At 42.9% G+C, this 24,277-nt stretch overlaps 1 protein-coding gene across 1 annotated transcript in view; it reads left to right on the forward strand.

Moving 5' to 3' along the window:
• The first annotated feature begins 2,632 nt into the window (after positions 1–2,632).
• LOC132569132 (matrix metalloproteinase-20-like) overlaps positions 2,633–24,277 on the forward strand; it is a 29,107-nt gene continuing 7,462 nt past the window's right edge. Inside the window, exons 1-7 of the mRNA XM_060235315.1 lie at positions 2,633–2,758; positions 8,338–8,582; positions 16,413–16,561; positions 17,204–17,329; positions 18,590–18,751; positions 19,799–19,940; positions 22,265–22,398. Of these exons, the coding sequence (XP_060091298.1) occupies positions 2,633–2,758; positions 8,338–8,582; positions 16,413–16,561; positions 17,204–17,329; positions 18,590–18,751; positions 19,799–19,940; positions 22,265–22,398 (1,084 nt within the window). The remainder of the gene's footprint in view (positions 2,759–8,337; positions 8,583–16,412; positions 16,562–17,203; positions 17,330–18,589; positions 18,752–19,798; positions 19,941–22,264; positions 22,399–24,277) is intronic.

The following is a 24,277-nucleotide window of genomic DNA, read 5'->3' on the forward strand; positions in this document are numbered from 1 at the left end:
AGGACTATCCAAAAGTCCTCTGCAAAAGAACAACCTCTGCTGAAACCTGAAGAAGCAAGGGTTCATCATTTCAGTGCCACAGTGCTGAAGACCCAGTATAGCCAGTTGGGTGTAGTGGTTAAGTGTGCGGACTCTTATCTGAGAGAACCGGGTTTGATTCCCCACTCCTCCACTTACAGCTGCTGGAATGGCCGTAGGTTAGCCATATCTCTTGCAGGAGTTGTCCTTGAAAGGACAGCTGCTGTGAGAGCTCTCTCAGGCCCACCCACCTCACAGGGTGTCTGTTGTGGGGGGAGAAGATAAAAAAGATTGTAAGCCGCTCTGAGTCTCTGATTCAGAGAGAAGGGCGAGGTATAAATCTGCAATTCGTCTTCTTATATATCTTCCCCCAAAACTTCAGGTGGATGGAGTCTGTGGCTCTGTCCATGGCAGATGTCTCCCTTGTGGCTGAAATGTCTGTAGACTTGCAAGGTGATTTCTGGGATTCTGTTATGGAAATAATCTAGAAGTGTTTCTGTAAAGTGCCATGAAGTTAAAGCTGACTTCCAGTGATTGCATAGGGTTTTCAAAGTAAGAGATGAACAAAGGTGGCTTGCCGTTGCCTTCCTCTGTATAGCAAGCCTGGATCTGATGGTCTCTCTTCCAAGTACTAACTAGGGCTGACCCTGCTTAACTTCCAAGTTCTGCTGAGATTGGGCTGGCTTGGGCTTTCCATGACAGGGCAAGCCAAAGTTAGTGGACAATATTTCCAGAATTGCTGGCAAATTCATTTAAAACTGGTACATAGCAGGACCAGGTTTCCCACTATGGTGCTGCCACAGTGACAGGAGAAATTTTCTAGGGAAAAATGCCGTTGTAGAAAAGCCATGATGACATTTCTCATTGCCTAACTTGCATGATGTCACACATTGATGTGATGTTCTAGCAATCCTCAAAATCTTAATGGTAAAACATCAAAATCTGGGGGATTGCTAGAAAACTATGGTGATGCATAACATCACTTCCAACATCTCCACCTACTTCTGGCATAATGAAATGCTGCCCCAAAGCCCTGCCCCAAAAAGCTCAGCTGTCTGGTAGCTCAGCGTTAAGGGGAATGTTCTGAATGGTGAAAGACCCTAATTGTCATTGGTCCTGGGAAAGGCTTCTCTACCCAGGACTCAAAGAAGAAGAAGAATATATTGGATTTATATCCCACTCTATACTCTGAATCTGAGTCTCAGAGCGGTCACAATCTCCTTTACCTTCCCACCCCCCACCCCCCACAACAGACACCCTGTGAGGTAGGTGGGGCTTAGAGAGCTCTTGCAGCAGCTGCCCTTTCAAGGACAACTCCTATGAGAACTATGGCTGACCCAAGGCCATTCCATTAGCTGCAAGTGGAGAAGTGGGGAATCAAACCCGGTTCTCCCAGATAAGAGTCCACACACCAAACTGGCTCTCTAGAGCAATGATCTCAACATGGAACTCAAGAGTATCACCAATATGTTTTCTGCTGCCCACTTGCTTCTTAGTGATAAAATCCAGGGGCATTTGAATAAAATGGCATGTGCAGAGAGCTCAATCCTTTCTGGTTTAACTAGCCCAGCGCAGGTGTGCCATAACCATGTGCCATTGGCTTGGACACAGACACCAATTTCCTTGGTATCAGATCATGCAGGGAGCAAACAATCCCCTTTCTTTGAAAAATAAAACCCAAACTTGTCACCATAGAGCCTATCCTGACTTCCTCCACCTCACTGGTGTACAAGATGTTTCAGAAGAGCCCAGGAAGCATCTGCAGGGATTACCCATTGGGAAGTTGCTGCCTGCAAAGAACACTTGTCTTGCAATACTTCATGGGACCTCCCAACATTTTGTGATTGGCCCCATCATGCCTATGGCAGCCATTTTGTAATTCACATGGGAGTTCATTGGTCAGTCCTCAAATCAAGAACTAGATACCATTTCTTGCATTTCAAGGCTGCAAACTATCAAAAACTGGTGTTCCAAAAGATTCTTAACATACAAGTCTGAAACTTCAGTAGTATTTACTTACTTTATTTATCGCTTTTGCCTTTCTCACGGAGGTTAGTAATCCTAATTTCAGCAACATGAGGCAGATTTTAATCCCAACATTTGCTTCTGTTGCTCAAAATAAATCTTCAGGATTCCAGAACGGCTTCACAATTTCTGGATCTAAAGTGCAGTATGAAGGCAGGAGCCACCATTTAAGAGTTTATCGTACTTGATCCCTCTGATTTCCAGAGATCTTAAGTGTGCTTAACTCTGTGTTGCATTGCGGTCAAAAAGCATGTTCAAATGTGTGGCGCATTATTTGAAGACTGTGGAAATGGAGCGCTGTCACATATTGCTAATTTAGAAACTGTAGAATACAGTGTTTACCTAGTTTTGCCAGCATTATGGGATGCTTCCTTTTTGCCGGTTTTTCTAAGTCGGGAGGAATTTGGCTTTTCCTTTATCTAAATGCTAGTGTATTACCCCTTCATCAAAACTTTTCAGCTGTATAATTACCTTCTGAGACATGAGTCACTTTGGCTCCGAATTCCCAAACCGGCTGCTCTCGCTATAAAAAGGGGCAGAGGGTCCTTTTGCCTGGTCTTATCAACACATCCTGCACACTGGTGAAGAAATGGAGCTCTTTTATAAGTTTTGCCCATCTTTGTTTCTGGTTCTTTCTCTGAAATATTCCACAGCCGCCCCTGCTCTCTTTGCATTGCCACGTACATCCAGCTGGAGAGACTTCTATATCGCACAGGTGCGTGATGCTTTGCACATTACAATTCCATGGGCACTTGATTTAGGAGACCAGCCCACTGCATGCGGTGAAGTTTTCTTTCCAGTTAATATGCAAAGGATCAGGCTATAGGGCTATGAAGCAGGCTTCAATGAGGTCAATAGGAATTACCTCTGACTAAAGAGTACCCCAGATCAGAGTTTTCAGACATTAAATCTATATTTGTAGTGGTAAGGAATGGAAGGGGGTTATATGCTATTTTTGTTATTTGCTTTTCTCAGGTAATTGGCAGCTTTAGATTTCTGGAACTGTAACCTTTGTAGCTCTTGAGAACTGTAATCTCAAAGTGGAAATAGATCAAAGGTTGTTTAAATTCTTACCATAGGCTGGAATTGCATGGATTGTTTATGGCACATGGTCATCCATGTTACTAGTCTGCACAAATACTTACAAATATGGAGAAGCAGGGTTTATTGTGAGAATATGTTATTGTGAGAATGCTTAAATGCTTGTGTACCTGGGATCTCATCATTGTTCTGCCTCTTATGTTTCCTACTTATATATCCTCGGTTGTGGGAAGATCATTGTCTTGACCATTTCTTAATTTGCATTCCTCATACTATCCTGGATGGTGTTCCTAGTGGGGAAGAATGTAGAATGGTATAATATAAACTGCTTTCTCTTTTCTGTATTTCAAAATAATTTTATTGAAATATAACAATAATTACAGCAAGAAGAAATGGTGGGTAAATACATACCTCAGATATTCAGGAAAAACAGTGCAATATAATGAAGAGAAGAACCCAGTCTTTTAAAGTAGCCACTATCAAGAAGAAATTAACAAAGTCTAGTAAATGGCATTAATGGCATGAAGAATTTGTTCAAAAACCTTTTTGTTAGCTAAATAGTCCAGAAAAGGAAACCAAACTGAAGCAAATGTAGGGGTCAGGTTCACTCTGAGAGTGAGCTACTTGTCCATTATACAGTATTCTTGTACTTTTAACAGCCAATCCTGAAGTGTTAAATTTCTGACACTTTTCCAGTACTTAGCTAAAACTGCCCTTGCTTGCTGCAATTAGTATTTCAAGAAGTTCCACATGAATAGTACAATCAACATAAGGATGCCATTGATTTGGTACCAGGATTTCCAACGAAAGAGGAATCTTTATGTTTGTAATTGCATATATCTGAGAAATAATTAGTTTCCGGAATTCCTGCACTAGGGTTGCCAAGTCCAATTCAAGAAATATCTGGGGACTTTGGGGGCGGAGCCAGGAACAAGGATGTGACAAGCATAATTGAACTCCAAGGAAGTTCTGGCCATCACATTTAAAGGGACAGCACACCTTTTTAAATGTCTTCCGTCCATAGGAAATAATGGATAGGGGCACCTTCTTTCAGGGCTCATAGAATTGGACCCCCTGGTCCAATCGTTTTGAAATATGGGGGGTACTTTGGGGAGAGGCACTAGATACTATACTGAAAATTTGGTGCATCTATCTCAAAAAACAGCTCCCCCAGAGCCCCCGAAACCTCCAGAATAATGAAGTGCTCAGCAGACATTTCCCTCCCTCTCCCCCCCTCCCCCCATTTCTGGTGACAAGCGAGGGATTAACCTCTCTACTCACAAGTTGCTACCAACTTCTCCAAAGTAACACAGACACACCATCCCAAGAGGAAACCTTTCAATCGGAGACTGAAGCCTCCGGAGCTGGAAACGCACATGGCCCTCTGGGGGTGGGGCTTCCCCTGCCGGCCAGCTGACTGGGGGCAGGAAGTAGCCTGGGAAAGCGGAAGAACCCCTGCTGGGACCTGGGGATTGGCAAGCCTATCCTGCACAAAGGGGAAGGACCGCCAACAGTGCTTATAGGTGCCCACATCTCCACATCCTCTCCAGCATAAAGGCGATAGGTCCATTTGAGCAGGCCTCGGATTCAGTGCGAGCTCACAGGAGCACAGCTCCTGAACCTTTTTGAGAGTTCCACCTCCTCCTTCCCACCTTGTTCATTGAATAGTAGGTGCAGCTGCATAACAATCCCTGGATTAGCTCCACCACCTATTTTTCAACAAAACGACCCCTGCATTTGAGTAAAGTGTAATTTCTGAGGGTCAAGTACCAACGTGCCAGTACTCTGAAAAGTTGGTTGTGTATATTTAGGTCCAGAGGTGTTTGAATTCCATAAAGTGTCATTCTTCAAGGGAGGGAGGTTTGATGCAGTTTTTGAGCCAGGAAGTGGTATAAGACCAATTGTTTTTATGCTTTTATTGTTGTTTATTTTACTGGTCACACTAATGTGCTTGTGTTGACCCTTGGTTTGTGAACCGCCCTGAGTAGGGTTGCCAAGTCCAATTTAAGAAACACCTGGGGACTTTGGGGGTGGAGCCAGGAGAAATTAGGGGTGGAGCCAAGATCAAGGCTGTGACAAGCATAATTGAACTCCAAAGGGAGTTCTGGCCATCACATTTAAAGGGACGCCACACCTTTTCAATGCCTTCCTTCCATAGGAAATAATAAAGGATAGGGGCACCTTCTTTTGGTGCTCACAGAATTGGACCCCCTGGTGCAATCGTTTTGAAACTTGGGGGATATTTTGGGGAGAGGCACTAGATGCTGTACTGAAAATTTTGTGCCTCTACCTCAAAAAACAGCCCCCCCCCGAGCCCCATATACCCACAGATCAATTCTCAATTATTTTCTATGGGAATAAATCTCCATGGGGAATAATAGAGTTCCCAGCAGACATTTCCCTCCCCTCCTCCCGCTTTCTGACAACCCTGAAGCGGGGGGAGGGCCTCCAAACCAGGGGATCCCCTGCTCCCACCTGGGGATTGGCAACCCTAGCCCTGAGCCTGCCTTCAGTAGGAAGGGCGGGATATAAATTAATTAAATAAATAAATAAGAGGGAGCTACTTCACCATAAAGCCATTTTAATAATTTGTACAAGGAAAGAATGTTTTTTATAAATTGGATGGAGTTTTGTAATGAATTGTTCGAAATAAGTGAGTTCTGATCTTCTATATTTCTTAATAGAATTTTCAGCAAGGTGACGAAGTTGTAGATATTGATACCAGGGAAGGGGTCTTTTGCTCCGTGCATCTAAAGCAGTCTTTGGAAGCATTGGACCATTAGATATGATTAAATATCATTATTTAGTTCTAGGTCTTTTCCAAATCTTAAACGAGTCATTCATATTAGCTGGGGCAAACCAAGATTGTTTCATAAAGGTTGAAAGTGGAGATATAGGAGGGGCCAATTTGTTTCTATAATGGTTCCATACATTAAGAGTACATTGTAAAAAAAAAAATTTTTAAAAGAGGCAGGCCTTTCTGTTTTCTTATTCCAGATAAGTTTATATATACCGTTTTCGCACACAGCTTACCTCGCAGTCACAATCCTGTTCCCTCTGCAGCATCTGTCTGATTTCCCACCATCTGCGCTGGAGTTACAGGAAGTGTCGCGGCTTTTGCGTAGCAATGGTAAACTGGGTTTTAGCAGTTTACGTTTGCTACGCAAAAGCTGCGGCACTTCCTGTAACTTCGGCACAGATGGTGGGAAATCCAACCAGACGTTGCGGAGGGAACAGGATTGTGACTGCGAGGATTGTGTGCGAAAACGGTCATAAACTGATCTTATCAGATCTCAGAAGCTAAGCAGGGTCAGACCTTGGAAGGGAGACCACCAGAGAAGGCTCTGCAGAGGAGCCAGGACACTAGAAGCCCTCCCACTATGCCCCCCAAGCACAAGAATACAGAGCATCACTTACCCCAGACTGAGTTTCCAACAATATGCTGTGGCTAATAGCCACTGATGGACCTCTGCTCCATATGTTTATCCAATCCCCTCTTGAAACTGTCTATGCTTGCAGCCACCACCACCTCCTGTGGCAGTGAATTCCATGTATTAATCACCCTTTGGGTGAGGAAGTACTTCCTTTTATCTGTTCTAACCTGACTGCTAAGCAATTTCATTGAATGTCCATGAGTTCTCGTATTGTGAAAAAGGAAGAAAAGTACTTCGTTCTCTGCCTTCTCTATCCCATGCATAAGCTTCTAAACCTCTATCATGTGACCCCCTCAATCAACGTTTCTCCAAGCTAAAGAGCCCCAAGCGGTTTAACCTTTCTTCATAGGGAAAGTGTTCCAATCCTTTAAATATTCTAGTTGCCTTTTCCTGCACTTTTTCCAATGAGGTGCTGATAGCTGTTAAAGTCCTATTCTTCTTAGGACTCCCCTGGCCAGCCATGGGGAGGGGATCTGGGGCATCCCACAGTAGTGAGAACAAAAGTGTAAGAATCTGGGATTATGGTTGCAACTATGGACCTCCCTGGGCCCTGCTGTCTATGGGGATGGCAGCGAGGCTCTTCAGAATGTTCAGGATCACATTGGACCACCATTAAAGAGTATCAGGGGTCATTTCATAGAGAAAGAAATGCCAGAGTTCATTGGCATAACTCATATCACACACCCCTGACATCACCAGAAGTTGTAGTAAATTATATCAGCTCAGCATCTACCTTAAAATGTTTCTTGAATTATAATTGTCATAACAAAACATTACTCCCATCATACTTTTTAAATTTCTTTGTCCTTTTATACTTTGTATAAATCGATGGTGCGGTCACATTTGGAATACTGTGTGCAATTCTGGTCACCGCACCTCAAAAAGGATATTATAGCATTGGAAAAAGTGCAGAAAAGGGCAACTAGAATGATTAAAGGGTTGGAACACTTCCCCTGTGAAGAAAGGTTAAAACGCTTGGGGCTCTTTAGCTTGGAGAAACGTCGACTGCGGGGTGACATGATAGAGGTTTACAAGATTATGCGTGGGATGGAGAAGGTAGAGAAAGAAGTACTTTTCTCCCTTTCTCACAATACAAGAACTCGTGGGCATTCGTTGAAATTGCTGAGCAGTTGGGTTAGAACGGATAAAAGGAAGTACTTCTTCACCCAAAGGGTGATTAACATGTGGAATTCACTGCCACAGGAGGTGGTAGCAGCTGCAAGCATAGCCAAGAGGGGGTTAGATAAAAATATGGAGCAGAGGTCCATCAGTGGCTATTAGCCACAGTGTGTGTGTGTGTATATATATAAATTTTTGGGCCACAGAGTGTTGGACTGGATGGGCCATTGGCCTGATCCAACATGGCTTCTCTTATGTTCTTTTGTCCTATGTGGCCACAGTGGCATGATGAAGATTTCCATCTGTCTGCTTTATATGTTTTGGTTATTTTCCCATTTTTGTGTGGGGAAATATTAGAAAGTTTGTCAAATCTTGGCGTTCAGCAAAATTCTTACAGGGGGTTTGAACAATGGAGCCCAGAATCAAGTGGGGTTTTTTGGGGGGGAGGGGGTGGGATAAGAAAGAAAGAGCACAATAAAATTTAGAGGTTCCAGAGCTCTGCTCCTGTGAGCTCCTTCCCAAAAAGAGGCCTGAAGGAGTATCAACTAGACATTGAAATTAATATTGTTATTTTTTTCTGTTTAGGGGAGAGAGAGAGAAAGAGACAGCGTTTTTTTTTTTCTTTTTCTCTCCACTAATACTGTGGAGAATTTCCTGTAACTAATACTGCGTAGGTTTCCTGACCTCTCTCTTATTTTAGGAATATCTTGACAAGTATTACACACCAAAAGGAGAACACAAGGTTGGAGAAATGACAGCAGATGGCAATTCAGTGACAAAAAAAGTTCGGCAAATGCAGGCATTCTTTGGCTTGCAAGTGACTGGGAAGCTGGATTCTAGCACCATGAGTGTCATCAAGAGGCCTCGATGCGGTGTCCCTGACGTTGCAAATTATCGCCTCTTCCCAGGAGAACCTAAGTGGGAAAAGAGAACGTTGACATACCGGTAATGAGTCAGCATCAATTGTACTTGAGATATTTAGAATTACTTATTTTATCTGCGGTTTTGGGTTCTGTCTTCACATTATTCCTACACATTTCTTTTCCATGTGTGTTCCTCATCATGAGAAATTTCTGCAAAAGGAATTTGGATATTTTATTTTGTTTCCGCTCATTAGTTATAGGTAGTCTCTCCAAGTATTCATATAAAGGATTGTTGCCTGGGTTGAGTTCCCATTTTCATCAAAAGTAGCAACAGATAACACACCGAGACACCTGTTACAGATGTATTACACTTATGGTAATTGATACCCTATAATATTGTAAAGATCTATTCCTATGCTGTGAACATAATGTTATATATATTGATTATATGTTATTTTATACCTCTTGTAACTTTTACAGAAGTGAAAAGTGCTACTGATATGAAATAATAATAAAAGTTTTATTGGGGGGGGGAGTAGCAACAGATTACATAGATCTGAAAAACAGCCACACACGTGAAGTATCAGAAACAAAAGTTGCATACATTGGTTTGTTATCTGTTTTGGGGCACAATTTAGAGTGCTGGTTCTGACCTTTAAAGACTAAACAGCTTGGATACAGGATACTAATCCTCACACCTACTGCTATCCAACCCATCAGCCTGCTTCTCAAACCCTCCTCTCTGAACCATGGCTTGCGGAGGTGAGGCAGTTGATGGCTGGAGACAGGGTATTTTCTGTGGTGGCACCTCAGCTTTGGAATGCACCTCCATGAGAGTCTCCTAGGGTCAACTTTTTAAGTGCCAGACCAAAGCACATCTCCCCCCCCCCCTCCCAGATTTTTTAATTAAGGGCTTTATCTTATCAGCTTTCTAATAGTACACTTCTGTGTCATGGGTAGTTTAATGCTGCTTGTGTTTTCAGTTGTAAGCTGCCTCAAGCAGGAATCTGAAGAAGCTACAAAGAAATATTCTAAATCAATAAATAAATACAGCTGGCAGGGCTTCAAGGGCTGGAAGTGAGAGGGAAAGAAAACTTGCTCTCCAGCACTACCATCACCTGGAATTGTCTAGGGCTTGAGGCAGGGCTTTTTTGGTAGAAAAAGCGCAGCAGCGACTCATTTGCATATTAGGCCACACCCCTTGACATGAAGCCAGCTGGAACCGCGTTCCTGTTCAAAAAAAGCCCTGGCTTGAGATATGAAAAGCAAACCTTCCTGATCACATCTGTTCAAGACACTGAAGCCCTCACTATTCCATCTGGACTGGGGGGGGGGGAGAAGTTTGCCCCCTTCTGGCCCTGAAGCTATTGCAGAGGGCTGCACTAAGCTGAACTTGGGAAGGAATTGGGTGTGAGAGACCCAAGCAGGAGAGTGTGCATCTTCCAAGGCTGAGTTTACCCGCAGAGCTTAAGAAAATGATAACTGGATTTGAGGGAGATGCCACTCATGGACCTCCACTCCATATGTTTATCCAATCCCCTCTTGAAGCCGTCTCTGCTTATAGCCTCAGAATTTCCTGTGGCATTGAATTCCACTTGTTAATTACTCTTTGAGTGCAGAAGTACCTCCTTTTATCTGTTCTAATCTTATGGCTCATTAATTTCATTGAATGCCCACCAGTTGTTGTATTGTAGGAAAGGGAGAAAAGTACTTCTTTCTCTGTCTTCTCTATCCCATGCATAATTTTGTAAACCTCTGTCATGTCATCACCTCTCAGTTGTCAATTGTCATTTCTACAAGCTAACTTTTCCACCCCCTTAATTAGTTTATTTGCCCCTTTCTGCACCTTTCCCAATGCTATCATATCTTTTTTGAGGTGCAGTGACCAGAACTGTACATCATTCCCAGGGGTAGAATTCTAGCAGGAGCTCCTTTGCATATTAGGCCACATACCCCTGATGTAGCCAATCCTCCAAGAGCTTACGAGGCTCTTTTTTGTAAACTCTTGGACTGACTACATCAGGGGTGTGTGGCCTAATATGCAAAGGAGTTCCTGATAGAATTCCACCCCTGAGTATTCCAAAAGAAGCTGTACCATAGATTTATACAGGGGCATTATGATACTGGCTGCTTTGTTTTCAGTTCCCTTCCTAATAATCCCAAGCATAGAATTCCCTTCCCCCCCTTTTTTTTTTGCAGTCACACACTGAGTTGACATCTTCAGTAGGTTCTGACCCACAATTCCAAGATCTCTCTCCTGGTCAATTATCACCAGTTTGGACCCCAGCAACATATATTTATAATTAGGATTTTTGGCTCCAGTGTGCATTACTTAGCACTTTCCCATGTTGAGCCTCATTTGTCATGTTGAAATTATCTTTCCTTATCTTTCCTTTCAGTTTCTTCTTCACATACCCTCTCATTTGAGAGAAGTTACCCCTTTGCCCTAAGTCAGCTGCAACTTGACAGCAAGAGAGAAAGAGAGAGAGAGAGATCTGTAGTTGCTCATTCTTATAGATATATCCTAGTATTGATCAGGCATAGTTCAAATAGGATCCATCTGCACAGCCCAAGCCAACAAACTTGCCAGCTCCCCTTGTTTGAGGAACCCAGGGCATTCGGCAAAACAGGACATGTAACAAGCTGCCATGACCCCAGATATTGTTGTTGACACAGCCACATGCACTGATGCTGCAGGAACACCCACCAGTCTCTGGGTGTGGTGCAGCAGGTGCATAACCATGTTTGTGTGGTTATGCAGAGTGATCTGTTCTTCAGACATCTTCTCTTTGGATGATTGATAAAAGCAGTAGATAACCTTCATAGCTTTTTTCGACCGCTGGTAGCAGGGGTGGAATTCTAGCAGGAGCTGCTTTGCATATTAGGCCACACACCCCCTGATGTAGCCAATCCACCAGGAGCTTATCAAAAAGAGCCTTGTAAGCTCTTAGAGGATTGGCTACATCAGGGCTGCGTGGCCTAATATGCAAAGGAGCTGCTGCTAGAATTCCACTCCTGGGTGGTAGAAAATGCCATCAAGTCACAGCTGACTTATGGCGACCCCTGGAGCAAGAGGCATTTAAAAGTGGTTTCCACCTTCCTGCCTCCTTGTCATGACCCTGGTATTCCTTAGAGGTCTCCCATCCAAATACTAGGTAGGGCTGCCCCCGCCTTAAGTGTCTGAGATCTGATGAGATTTGGTTAGCCTGTGCTTTCTGAGAATATCTGGGACTAAAAGCAAGGATACCTTCTTTACCCTGTTGGAACGATATCATGGAATATTTTTTTAATTTTTTTAATTTAATTTTAATTTAAAATCTAGCTCTCTAAATGGAATTTACTGTGAAGTGTTCACTGTGGTTGTTTAAGTGATACCTAGACCTAGCACACACAAACCGCTCTGGGCTGTGAAGGGGCAGAATTGCTTCAGCAAGTGCCAGTTTTACCATTCAACCATAGTCATGCAATGTTCTGGTAAATGCAGACTGAGTTTGTACATTGCCTGTAAGGTAAAGGCCATAGAATACAGCCATGGCTTATTGGGGCCAAACCAGACATTCAAGTTATCAAAGAGTTGTGTTTGGGTTGCTCAGATATGCTGGAGCAGCAGTAATGGGAAAATATTGTTGTCATGGGAAATGGCTGGGGGGGGGGGAGGGAAAAGCCCTTCCTCCCCTTGTGGTGGTGTTCCAAGGTCATTTGGGCTTTCCTTTATTTTTTAAAAAAGCCATTCCCTGCAAGTGCTGTGTGTGGCTCTGAGGAACCTGAGCTGGGTTGAAGAAACCTGGATCCAACTCTTTAAAAACGCGAACATCTAGTCTGATGTTTACAAGGCTGTAACTCTGCTGAAGATGGCACTGTGGGAAATTTGGAAATTGAAAATCAAATCGATAGAGCCAGTTTGGTGTTGTAGTGTGTAGACTCTTATCTGGGAGAACCAGGTTTCCCCACTCCTCCACTTGAAGCTGCTGGAATGGCCTTGGGTCAGCCATAGCTCTTGCAGAGGTTGCCCTTGAAAGGGCAGCTGCTGTGGGAGCCCTTTCAGCCCCAGTGTGTCTGTTGTGGGGAAGGAAGATAAAAGAGATTGTGAGCCACTCTGAGATTTGGAGCGGAGGGCAGGATATGGACCCAATATCATCATCTTCTTCATAACCTATGTTTTAAATTTACAGGATTTCAGTGCATAGAACATTACATTATATTGAAGGTAAATATGAATGTATAAGAAATTTGTTTCTGAGGTTGCTCTGATTGTACTTGATTGAGAAGTCTCATTTATAGAATGACAAATGCTCTCTCTCTCTCTCTCTCTCTCTCTCTCCATCTCTCAATGAATGAGTTAAAATTACACTTATGTAACTCCAGAAGCTATCTGTTCCCATTGCGTGACAATATATGAACATATGAAGCTGCCTTATACTGAATCAGACCCTGGGTCCATCAAAGTCAGTATTGTCTACTCAGACTGGCAGTGGCTCTCCAGGATCTCAAGTTGAGGTTTTTCACACCTATTTGCCTGGACCTTTTTTGGAGATGCTGGGGATTGAACCTGGGATCTTCTGCTTACCAAGCAGAGTTGTTTGTTCCATGGTGTGGAATGTCTTTTAGAAACAGGCACTAAGTACATATTCCTATAAATGGCTGACAGTAGTGTTCAAACATGAAAAAAGTTCTTTTGGCATGGGAAATGCATACAGTATAGAGTTAGTGTGGGCTGGCTAGATTTGGTCTTGAGAGAGCATCAAGAAATTGAGAGCATCAAGAAACTCAATGTCTTTCTCTCAACCAGAACAGACTGAGGTCAGAGAATTAGATTCCCTTCTAGAAATGCTTTGGGTTGAAATAGAGGGCCCAAAAGGAAATTTAACTATGGGAGTTTGTTATCGCCCACCAAACCAAAAGATAGAGGACGATTATAATATGATGGAAGGATTAAAGAGAGCGGCTAAATGTAAAAACTGTTGTAATAGGTGATTTTAACTACCCGCAGATTGATTGGGTCAATATGTGTTCTTGTCGAGAGAAAGAGATTGAGTTTCTTGATGCTCTCAATGACTGCTATGGAGCAGATGGTCTCAGAACCTACCAGGAGTGGGGCAATCCTGGATTTGGTCCTAAGTAATGCCCAAGACTTGGTGAGAGATGGGAGCTTGGTGAGAGATGGGAGCTTGGGAGCAGTGACCATAACATTATTGATTTCACCATTTGTATAAATAGAGAGTTGCCCCAAAAGACCGCCACAACCACGTTTAACTTTAAAAGGGGTAAATTCTCTGAGATGAGGAGGCATGTGAAGAGGAAACTGAAAGGAAAGGTAAATACAGTCAAAACCTTTGGGGAAGCTTGGAGGCTATTTAAAACTACAATCCTAGACGCTCAGATAAAATATATACCACAAGTTAGGAAAGGCACAAACAGGTATAAGAAAAGGCCTGCATGGTTAACAAAGTAATGGAAGCTGTAAAAGGTAAGAAGGACTCATATAAGCAGTGGAAAGCTAGTCCAAGTGAGATTAATAAAAGGGAACACAGGCTGCGGCAAATCAAATGCAAGACTGTGATCAGGCAGGCAAAAAGGGACTATGAGGAGCATATTGCAAAACACATAAAGACCAACAATAAAAATTTCTTCAAATATATTAGAAGCAGGAAACCAGCCAGGGAGGCAGTGGGGCCCTTGGATTACCAAGGGGTAAAAGGATTACTGAAGGAGGATAGGGAAATGGCTGAGAAACTGAATGCATTTTTTGCCTCCGTCTTCACTGTGGAAGTCGAGAAGTGTTTGCCCGCTCCAGAACCACTAATTTTGGAAGGGGTGTTGAAAGACCTGAGTTAGACTTAGGTGACAAGAGAGGAGGTCCAACAACTGATAGACAAATTAAAAACTAATAAGTCACCAGGTCTGAATGGCATACATCCAAGAGTTCTGAAAGAACTCAAAGTTGAACTTATGGATCTTCTGACAAAAATATGTAATCTTTCATTGAAATCTGCCTCCGTTCCTGAGGACTGGAAGGTAGCAAATGTCACCCCCATCTTTAAATAGGGTTCCAGAGGCGATCCGGGAAATTACAGGCCAGTCAGTCTGACTTCAATACCGGGAAGTTGGTAGAAACCATTATCAAGGACAGAATGAGTAGGCACATTGATGAACACGGGTTATTGAGGAAGACTCAGCATGGGTTCTGTAAGGGAAGATCTTGCCTCGCTAACCTGTTGCATTTCTTTGAGGGGGTGAACAAACATGTGGACAAAGGAGATCCAATAGATGTTGTTTACCTTGACTTCCAAAAAGCTTTTGATAAAGTTCCTCATCAAAGGCTCCTTAGTAAGCTTGAGAGTCATGGAGTAAAAGGACAGGTCCTCTTGTGGATCAAAAACTGGCTAATTAATAGGAAGCAGAGAGTGAGTATAAATGGGCAGTCTTTGCAGTGGAAGATGGTAAGCAGTGGGATGCCGCAGGGCTCAGTACTGGGTCCCATGCTCTTTAACTTGTTCATAAATGATTTGAAGTTGGGAGTGAGCAGTGAAATGGCCAAGTTTGCAGATGACACTAAATTGTTCAGGGTGGTGAGAACCAGAGAGGATTGTGAGGCACTCCAAAGGGATCTGTTGAGGCTGGCTGAGTGGGCGTCAACGTGGCAGATGAGGTTCAATGTGGCCAAATGCAAAGTAATGCACATTGGGGCCAAGAATCCCAGCTACAAATACAGGTTGATGGTGTGTGAACTGGCAGAGACTGACCAAGAGAGAGATCTTGGGGTTGTGGTAGATCTCACTGAAAATGTCAAGACAGTGTGCAATTGCAATAAAAAAGGCCAACGCCATGCTGGGAATTATTAGGAAGGGAACTGAAAACAAATCAGCCAGTATCATAATGCCCCTGTATAAATCAATGGTGCTGTCTCATTTGGAATACCGTGTGCAATTGTGGTCACCGCACCTCAAAAAGGATATTATAGCATTGGAAAAAGTGCAGAAAAGGACAACTAGAATGATTAAAGGTTTGGAACACTTTCCCTATGAAGAAAGGTTAAAACACTTGGGGCTCTTTAGCTTGGAGAAACACCGACTGCGGGGTGACATGATAGAGGTTTACAAGATAATGCATGGGATGGAGAAAGTAGAGAAAGAAGTACTTTTCTCCCTTTCTCACAATACAAGAACTCATGGGCATTCGATGAAATTGCTGAGCAGTTGGGTTAAAACGGATAAAAGGAAGTACTTCTTCACCCAAAGGGTGATTAGCATGTGGCATTCACTGCCACAGGAGGTGGTGGCGACTACAAGCATAGGCAGCTTCAAGAGGGGGTTAGATAAAAATATGGAGCAGAGGTCCATCAGTGGCTATTAACCACAGTGTGTATATATATATGTGTGTGTGTGTGTGTGTATAATTTTTTTTGGCCACTGTGTGACACAGAGTGTTGGACTGGATGGGCCATTGGCCTGATCCAACATGGCTTCCTTTATGTTCTTATGTTAAGATTTTGGGTACTTGATCTTAGTGCTCTTTGGGGCTCATATGAGGAAAGGCAGTCCCGGAGGTAAGTAGGTCCCTGGCCATATAGGGCTTTAAAGGTCATTACCAGCACCTTTGAAAGTTGGGTCATTTCCACAATTCCTTCCCTGCCCACTTTGTCACCTATGCTCTTCCTGAGGGTCCATTAGTTCCCAAAAATAAATTTTCAGGGGACTTGGGAGGCTGCAGAATGAGAAGGAACCAGGAAAGTTTCACTCCCTGAAGTCCAGCTCTTTTGAGGAACACGATATCTTCTGTTCCAAAAGTCAGGCTATTACATTTTCTTCCTTTTATGTACTGGAAACAATTTTGCTCATCTTACCTATATGCCAGTCCCTTTTATTCCCATAACTGTACAGATATACTTTCTGAACTGTGCTAATTTTTCCAGAGTATCCAAATATACATCCAGCCTGAGTCATGCAGAAGTTGACAAGGCCGTAGAGATGGGGCTGAAAGCATGGAGTAACGCTGCCCCACTGAACTTTGTCAAGGCAAATTCAGGAGAAGCAGATATCATGATATCTTTCCAAAGTGGAGGTAATTTGGTGTTCACCATGGATCACTTTATCTCTGTTGCTATGTAAAGCAATGGAATAATATCCCCTGGGAATTTATACTAACTCAGTTTCAACATGTAGAAGATCCTGAATGGGTAAAGCAATGGGTAGGTAAACAACAAAGAGATGGGAAAGGCGAAAATAAGGAGTGTGTGAACAAATAATACTTCAAATAGTTGCAGGTCAAGGTTGGGAGTTTAGCTTCAAGTAGATTCTCTGATGAAGATTCACTGTCTGCAGGAAATGCTAGGAAAGGTAAGAACTCAGTGACTATGGGGAAAACTGCATCAGTAGAGATAAGGGATGGGGAGAGGAGGAAATGCCTTCTACTGCTGTCTTCCTATCCAAGGCAGACAAAGGTTAACTTAAAAGCCAAGAAATAAACTATAGGCAGTCATTGTCCAAATGCCTGAACTGTCATCCTAATAGAGTTGAATGTTTCCATTTTGCACCTGGAATTCTAAAATTGCTGGTATTTTTGCAGCAGTTCTGCAATGATTGCCAGTTTCCATGGAAATGAGAGTATGTGCAAGACAATATGCAATTCGAACACTGCCAACCTAATGGCCATTCTGTCCGTGGCAATTCTGAAATAATGTTCTGTCCTTGTACTATTCATTAGATCATGGCGACTCTTATCCATTCGACGGGCCACGGGGGACTCTAGCACATGCTTTTGCACCTGGAGAAGGACTGGGAGGAGACACCCATTTTGATAATGCTGAGAAGTGGACGATGGGGATGAATGGTAGGAGCACAGTTCCCTAATGCAACCGAATGTATCTAGAATAGACCGCAAAGCAATATGATTTATTTGCTTATGCATATAAAGAGAGCTTGTCATTGTGAGAAATGCCCCAACACTGGCTGCTATGCTCCCCAGCTCTCAGGTTCCCAAAGCTGTACAACCATGTTCAGAGTTTGATCCGAAACTTACAAACTTTGGTAGATGTTTTTGCTGCCCCCTCTTGGAAAACCTTAATTGTAATATTTCATATCAATATTACACAAGTCCAATATTTGACAGACTGCTCCAAGTCAGTCTGTGTATTCCATTAGAATGTATATCATCCATGTTTGCACATATCAGCCGCAATTCCTTTCCCACGCACCCCCCTTCACATCAGATCTTTAAGGCAGAGTGACTGAACAGTTACATGTATAAGCTTAGGGCTTTTTTTTTTTTTTTTAGCAGGAACGTAGTTCCAGGTGGCTTGGCTTCAGGGGTGTGGCCTAATATGCAAATGAGGTCCTGCTCAGCTTTTTCTACAAAGAAAAGCCCTATATAAGCTGTCTTCACACCAGATGTCAAATGATCCCGAAGCAAACATATTAAAAACACAGATATTTTTTAAAGTTCTATAGATGGGGGAATAATACAGATTATTAAACAAATAAAAGAAAAACAAAGTCTCTAGCTAGATCGTATGCACAATATTTGCATGCACATGCACAAATGTATCGGCACATACAAACAAAAGGTCACTGTTCTCAACTGATAAGATGTCCTGGTTGGAACATCACAATACTCTGAAGAGCCTTCCTTCACCTATTAGCACCCACTGACGAAACTTCAGTTGATCTTCATTGTTTGTTTGCAAGCAAGCAACTAAATAAACAAAGATGGCCAAAACCAGATGGTGCACCCTGACATGACTAGAAATGGTACATTGAAGTCTGTAGAACTTACTAAGGTTGATAACAGGCTGAATTATTTGTTTTGCTCTGGGGGAATGGCTGTAGCTCAGTGATATGACATCTGCTTTGCATGCAGAACATCCCAGTTTCAAATGCCTGTCATCAGCAGCTAGAAGGATCAAAGAGTTGGTATAAAAGACCTCACCTGGAGAGCCACTGCTAGTCACTGCAAGCCACTGGCCTTAGTAGACCAATGGGCAGATTTCTGTAGAATGCAGCTTCTTTTATTTTAGACAGAAGCATCTGCTTATGTGAATCATAAATAAAATATATTTTGATAAAATAAAAAAGATTTTGTTTTGTTGCACAGGATTTAACTTATTCACTGTTGCTGCTCATGAATTTGGCCATGCCCTGGGCCTTGCCCATTCTACTGACCCATCAGCTTTAATGTATCCTACATACAAATACCAACATCCCTTTGGCTTCCGCCTCCCCAAAGATGATGTGAAAGGGATCCAGGCACTATATGGTAAGAACCAGATTGTAAAAATAAAGTCTCGCTTATCCACATTTTTTATATCCTTATCTTCCCTAATTCTTTTGATTCCTTCCATTTAACTACTGTATTCTTTCATTCACTGTCTAAATCTTTTGGGTTATGAATATACTTAACTTGGAATATTTATGTATGTATCTCCAGATACCTGATCTTCCCTTCCCTCCTTCATAGGTGACAGTGACACACTCTGTTTTAGCATTAATATTAAAATGGTTTAATAATTATTACATGCCTTTACTGTTCTTTAGACAGAAACATATTTCTTAGACAGAACCATATAAAAGGCATATTTCCTTTTCATAACCTTCTCAGCATAACTGTGGAAATATCCTGATTCACCACCCCCAAACCCCTTTGGAATAATCACACTTAAAAATATTTTAACAAGTTTGTAAAATTGTGATTTTAAAAATTGTGGTTTGTTTCATTGACTTTGTGCTCATATTTCAACTCAGTTTCCAGTTTTCCCCCTTCCGTTGTCATGAAGGCTAGCAACTCTCCTATTTATTTAAACCAGTTATTTCCTAGTTTCAGAGTAGCCATGTTGGTCTGTGGTAGACCAGTTAGATGGAGAGCCAGTTTGGTGTAGTGGCTAAGTGTGCCGGCTCTTATCTGGGGGAACCGGGTTTGATTCCCCACTCCTCCACTTGCACCTGCTAGCATGGCCTTGGGTCAGCCATAGCTCTGGCAGAGGTTGTCCTTGAAAGGGCAGCTGCTGTGAGAGCCCTCTCCAGCTCCACCCACCTCACAGGGTGTCTGTTGTGGGGGAGGAAGGTAAAGGAGATTGTGAGCCGCTCTGAGACTCTTCGGAGTGGAAAGCAGGATATAAATCCAATATCTTCTTCTGCATCTTCTATTATTTCCTTGGAAAGCAAAGCATTCAAAGACTGGCAACACTAAATCTGATTTGGGTTGGACAGTATCTATGTAATTATTATTTAAAAAGAAATCAGTACTAGAATTCAGTGTAGTTTGCCCTTCTTAATAGAATTGGTTGTTTTGTGTGTGATATTTCAGGATCACGACAATCTAGTTCCAGGGTCCATCAACAACCAGTTCCCAAACCACCAGCTCCAGTTGATCCAGACCACTGTGACTCCAGAGTCTCATTTGATGCTGTTACAGTGTTGGGGAAAGAGCTTCTTTTCTTCAAGGACAGGTAAGAGTTCCAAGTGGACAGACAGAGAACAGCATGTTTCATTTTCTGTAGAATGTGGCTGTGTGACAAAGCTTCAGTCTATTCCAGTTCCACTCTCATCCATGATTGCTCTGTGGCGATTTTTGCTCTTCTCTCTAAGCCTCATAACAAGTGTCACTTGTTGAGTCACTGACTCTGTCACCCAGATGGTCCAATCAGAACCAGCCTGAATGCCCAGTCTTACTGTTGACTGGCTTATCAGATCTATTTATTACAGTTCCTGGGAATAAGGGATATTATGATGATGATGAAGAAGAAGAAGATGATGATGATGATTGTTGATGTTGTTGTTGTTAATGATGATGATATTGGATTTATATCCCGCCCTCCACTCCAAATCTCAGAGTCTCAGAGCGGCTCACAGTCTCCTTTATGAAACAGTGACGGGGACAGTAGGACCAATGATAAACACTCGATCCATTGTGAAGCATGGATTTGTGCATTCTTTGCTACTGGAATTCTTGGAAACTGCTCCCAACCATTCTGAAGGAGAAAGCAGGAATTAATGCTCACATGCATGTTTACCAATTGGCAGCATGAGTATATAGTTTGTACCCACAGGCAGACAAGGCTACGTAGAAAGCTGTCCTCATACACCCTCCCTTATGCACAAACATAGTTTCATTCAATAAGTAATTATGGCTTGATGATGACAAGCAAGGATAGTTTTATGTCAGGAGCACATTTCCACTTCTTCAGGGCTTTTTTTGTAGAAAAAAAACAGCAGGAACTTTTTTGCATATTAGGCCACACACCCTGACACCAAGCCAGCCAGAACTGCATTCCCATGCGTTCCTGGTAAAAAAAAAAAAGCGCACAACAGAAAACCTGTGTCCGTGCAAAAATTACAAAGCAACTAGACCAGTATACTGTGTGAGCATCAAACTTCAGCTAAGACTATCAATTGTTGTGGACGTCGTTCACCAAAGAGTCAGTAGGAATAAGAATGGTTTGTGGTGGATGGTGATTTTTTGTATGGCTTCTCAAGATTTGTATGGACATATTATTTCTATTGAATTTTGAATTTGATACTGAATACAGAGTGTTGACATATACTGGTCTAGTTGCTTTGTAATTTTTGCACAGAGAGAGGTTTTCGGTTGTGCTAGCAAAAAATAAAAAACCCTGTTTCTTGAATTCAAATATCCTTATACCTGCACAGGGCATTATAGCAGACACAGAACAGGAACGGTGGTGGATCCAGTAGGTTGATCTCAGAAGTCTTCAGCTGATCTGAGGCCCAATGTTTTTATATGTTTGGTCTGGGGATGAAATTCAGCAGGTGTAGGGACCAGCTCAAAGACTGTCCGCTTACCTCAAATGTATATAGGGTTGCTATGTGCCTACTGGCATTCCATCCATCTGCCTCTTGGATTCCATCCAGTGGTCAGTGGGAGAAAAAAATGCTGTCATTTCTGTGGAAACACCAAAGTGAAATGCCTCTCTTGGAATTGCCAATAATTTTAAAGTTTTACCATAGAGTTTCCAGTGATATGTAGAGAGGCGTGACATTAACCTCTGGGCATTTATTAGAAATAACACCAATCAACTCTAGGAATAGAAAATAGAAAAACCTAGAGAGGACTGGCTTCACATTCAGGGGAAAACCAGAAGTGAAGCCAGTCCTTTCTTAGAGCTAAAAACTCTAACTCTGAAGGAGCTGGGGATGTTTAGCCTGGAGAGGAGGCGGCTGAGAGGTGATATGATCACCATCTTTAGGTACTTGAAGGGTTGTCATATAGAGGATGGTGTGGAATTGTTTTCTGTGGTCCTGGAAGATAGGACCAGAACCAATGGGTTGAAATTAAATCAAAGGAGTTTCCGGCTCAACATTAGGAAGAACTTCCTGACCATTAGAACGATTCCTCAGTGGAACAGGTTTCCTCGGGAGGTGGTGGGGTCTCCTTCCTTGGAGGTTTTTAAACAGAGGCTAGATGGCCATCTGACAGCAATGAAGATCCTCTGAATTTGGGGTAGGTATTTGTGGGTTTCCTGCATTGTGCAGGGGGTTGGACTAGATGACCCTGGAGGTCCCTTCCAACTCTATGATTCTAACTCAATGGTTCTAGGATTCTAAAGCATCATTTTGTCATCACATGGGCAACATGACATCACTTCTGGTGAAATGACATTGTGCTACCTGCACAGCACCATTTTTTAAAAAGTCACAACAGCCTTCAGTGGGCTGGCAGACCAGTACTGAGGTGATTTTCAGTTTTAAGCTGTCTTGTAAAGCAGTTTGTTCATTTAATTTTGAGGCTGCTTCCTTCTTTTCTCCTCAATAGGATCTTCTGGAGGAGACAAGCTCAACTAAGGAGTGTGCAGCCTCTTTCCATCACAAGCTCTTTCCCTCAGCTCATGTCAAATGTAGACGCTGCCTATGAAGTACCTGAGAGAGGAGTTGCTTATTTTTTCAAGGGTTTGTTCACTTTTGAAAACATTTGCGGTCTGACTGAAGTTTAGTCCAAAAAAAAAGAGTTATGAGAAAGATTATTTATCATTTCAGTGTTGGCCTCAGAGAGCTTTTATCCTTATTCAACAGCACTAAGAAAGTCTATTATGACTATTTTTATTTTTTAATAGAGGAGAAATACGCAAGATTTTCACAGGGCTACCAAGGGCTGCATTAGAAATGACAATGGCACACAGATGATTTTTTTTCCACATTCACATATTTGTCACATTTATTGTACGTCTTTATCACTGAGCCTCAAGGTGGATTACAGGGTTATAAAAGCAATGTGATAAACCATACAGTAAAACTGGATTGCACAGATAAAGCCCAATGAAATAAAAATAACACAATACAGCCAATGAACTGGGACTTTGCAGCTGAAGAATGCCTTCACCTAGATATCACAAACTAGCCCAATCTCATCAGATTTGGGAAGTTAAGCACAGATGGCCCAGGCTAGCGTGACCACCAAGGAATACTAGGGTTGCTACACAGAAGCAGGCAATGGTGAAACACTTCTGAATGTCCCTTGCCTGGAAAACCTTAGGTAAGGTAAGGTAAGGTAAAAAATTTTTATTTATATCCCGCCCTCCCCGCCTAGGCAGGCTCGGGGCGGCTAACATCATATTATATATATACAATAATAAATATAAAAACTTTAAATTTAACAATGAAACTTAAATTTAACATCATAAAAACCCGTTAATGCATTAAAATTCATAATTTGGTTTAATCTGGCAGCAATGGTGGCATTCTGACGCTAATTTCTGCCAGTGTGATTAATTCCATGATAACATAGGTGTGGTGTGGAAGGAACAGGACCATGTTGGCGGATCCTTAAATTAACAACAACTCAGCAGTTGATGTATGCTTGTTTAAAGAGGGCAGTCTTGCAGGCCCTGCGGAACCGATCAAGGTTCCGCAGGGCCCGCACCTCCTCAGGAAGCTGGTTCCATAGAGCGGGGGCCGCTATTGAAAAGGCCCGTGCTCGGGTATTCTGTAGCTTGATCTCTTTCGGCCCAGGGATAGTCATTTTATTTTTTCCAACTGACCTCAGTGCCCTCTGGGGTTCATATGGGGAGAGACGGTCCCTCAGGTAGGCCGGTCCTCGGCCATGTAGGGCTTTAAAGGTAATAACCAACACTTTGTACTGGACCCGGTAGGTAATTGGCAGCCAGTGCAGTCCGCGCAGCCCCGGCCGTATGTGCTCCCATCTCGGGAGCCCCAACAGCAGCCTGGCTGCTGCGTTCTGCACCAGCTGCAACCTCCGGGTCCGGCACAGAGGTAGCCCCAAGTAGAGGGCATTACAGTAGTCCAATCTTGAGGTGACCGTTGCATGGATCACTGTTGCGAGGTCGCGACGCTCTAGAAGAGGGGCCAACTGCCTTGCCCGCCTCAGATGGAAGAATGCTGACTTGGCAGTGGCTGCTATCTGGGCCTCCATTGATAATGAAGGCTCCAGTAAAACACCCAGGCTCTTACTTACAGGGTTGTCATACGTTGGCTGCAGCTTGACAGCAGCGTAATACACACAATTAGAAATGCAGTGTGGTGTGGAAGGAAAGGTGCACTGACACTAGGATTGCCAACTTCAGGTTGGGAAATTTCTGGAAATTTGGGGGTGGAGCCTGGCTAGAGGCCTCTTTACAGACTAGAGGTCCATTCCTTCCCTTCCCCTCCTCAACCCACCATGCTCCAGAGCAGCTATTTCCCCCTCCCCAAGTCCCAACCTCCAGAGCAGCTGTTTTCTCATTTACAGGGCTGCCAGGTCCTACTTGGCTGCCAGCAAGGGGGTTCCAGGGTCTGTTTTGGGATATTCTGGTGCCTCATGCAAACCTCATAT

Source organism: Heteronotia binoei, chromosome 3 (assembly GCF_032191835.1).
Source record: "Heteronotia binoei isolate CCM8104 ecotype False Entrance Well chromosome 3, APGP_CSIRO_Hbin_v1, whole genome shotgun sequence".
Taxonomy (NCBI): Eukaryota; Metazoa; Chordata; class Lepidosauria; order Squamata; family Gekkonidae; genus Heteronotia; species Heteronotia binoei.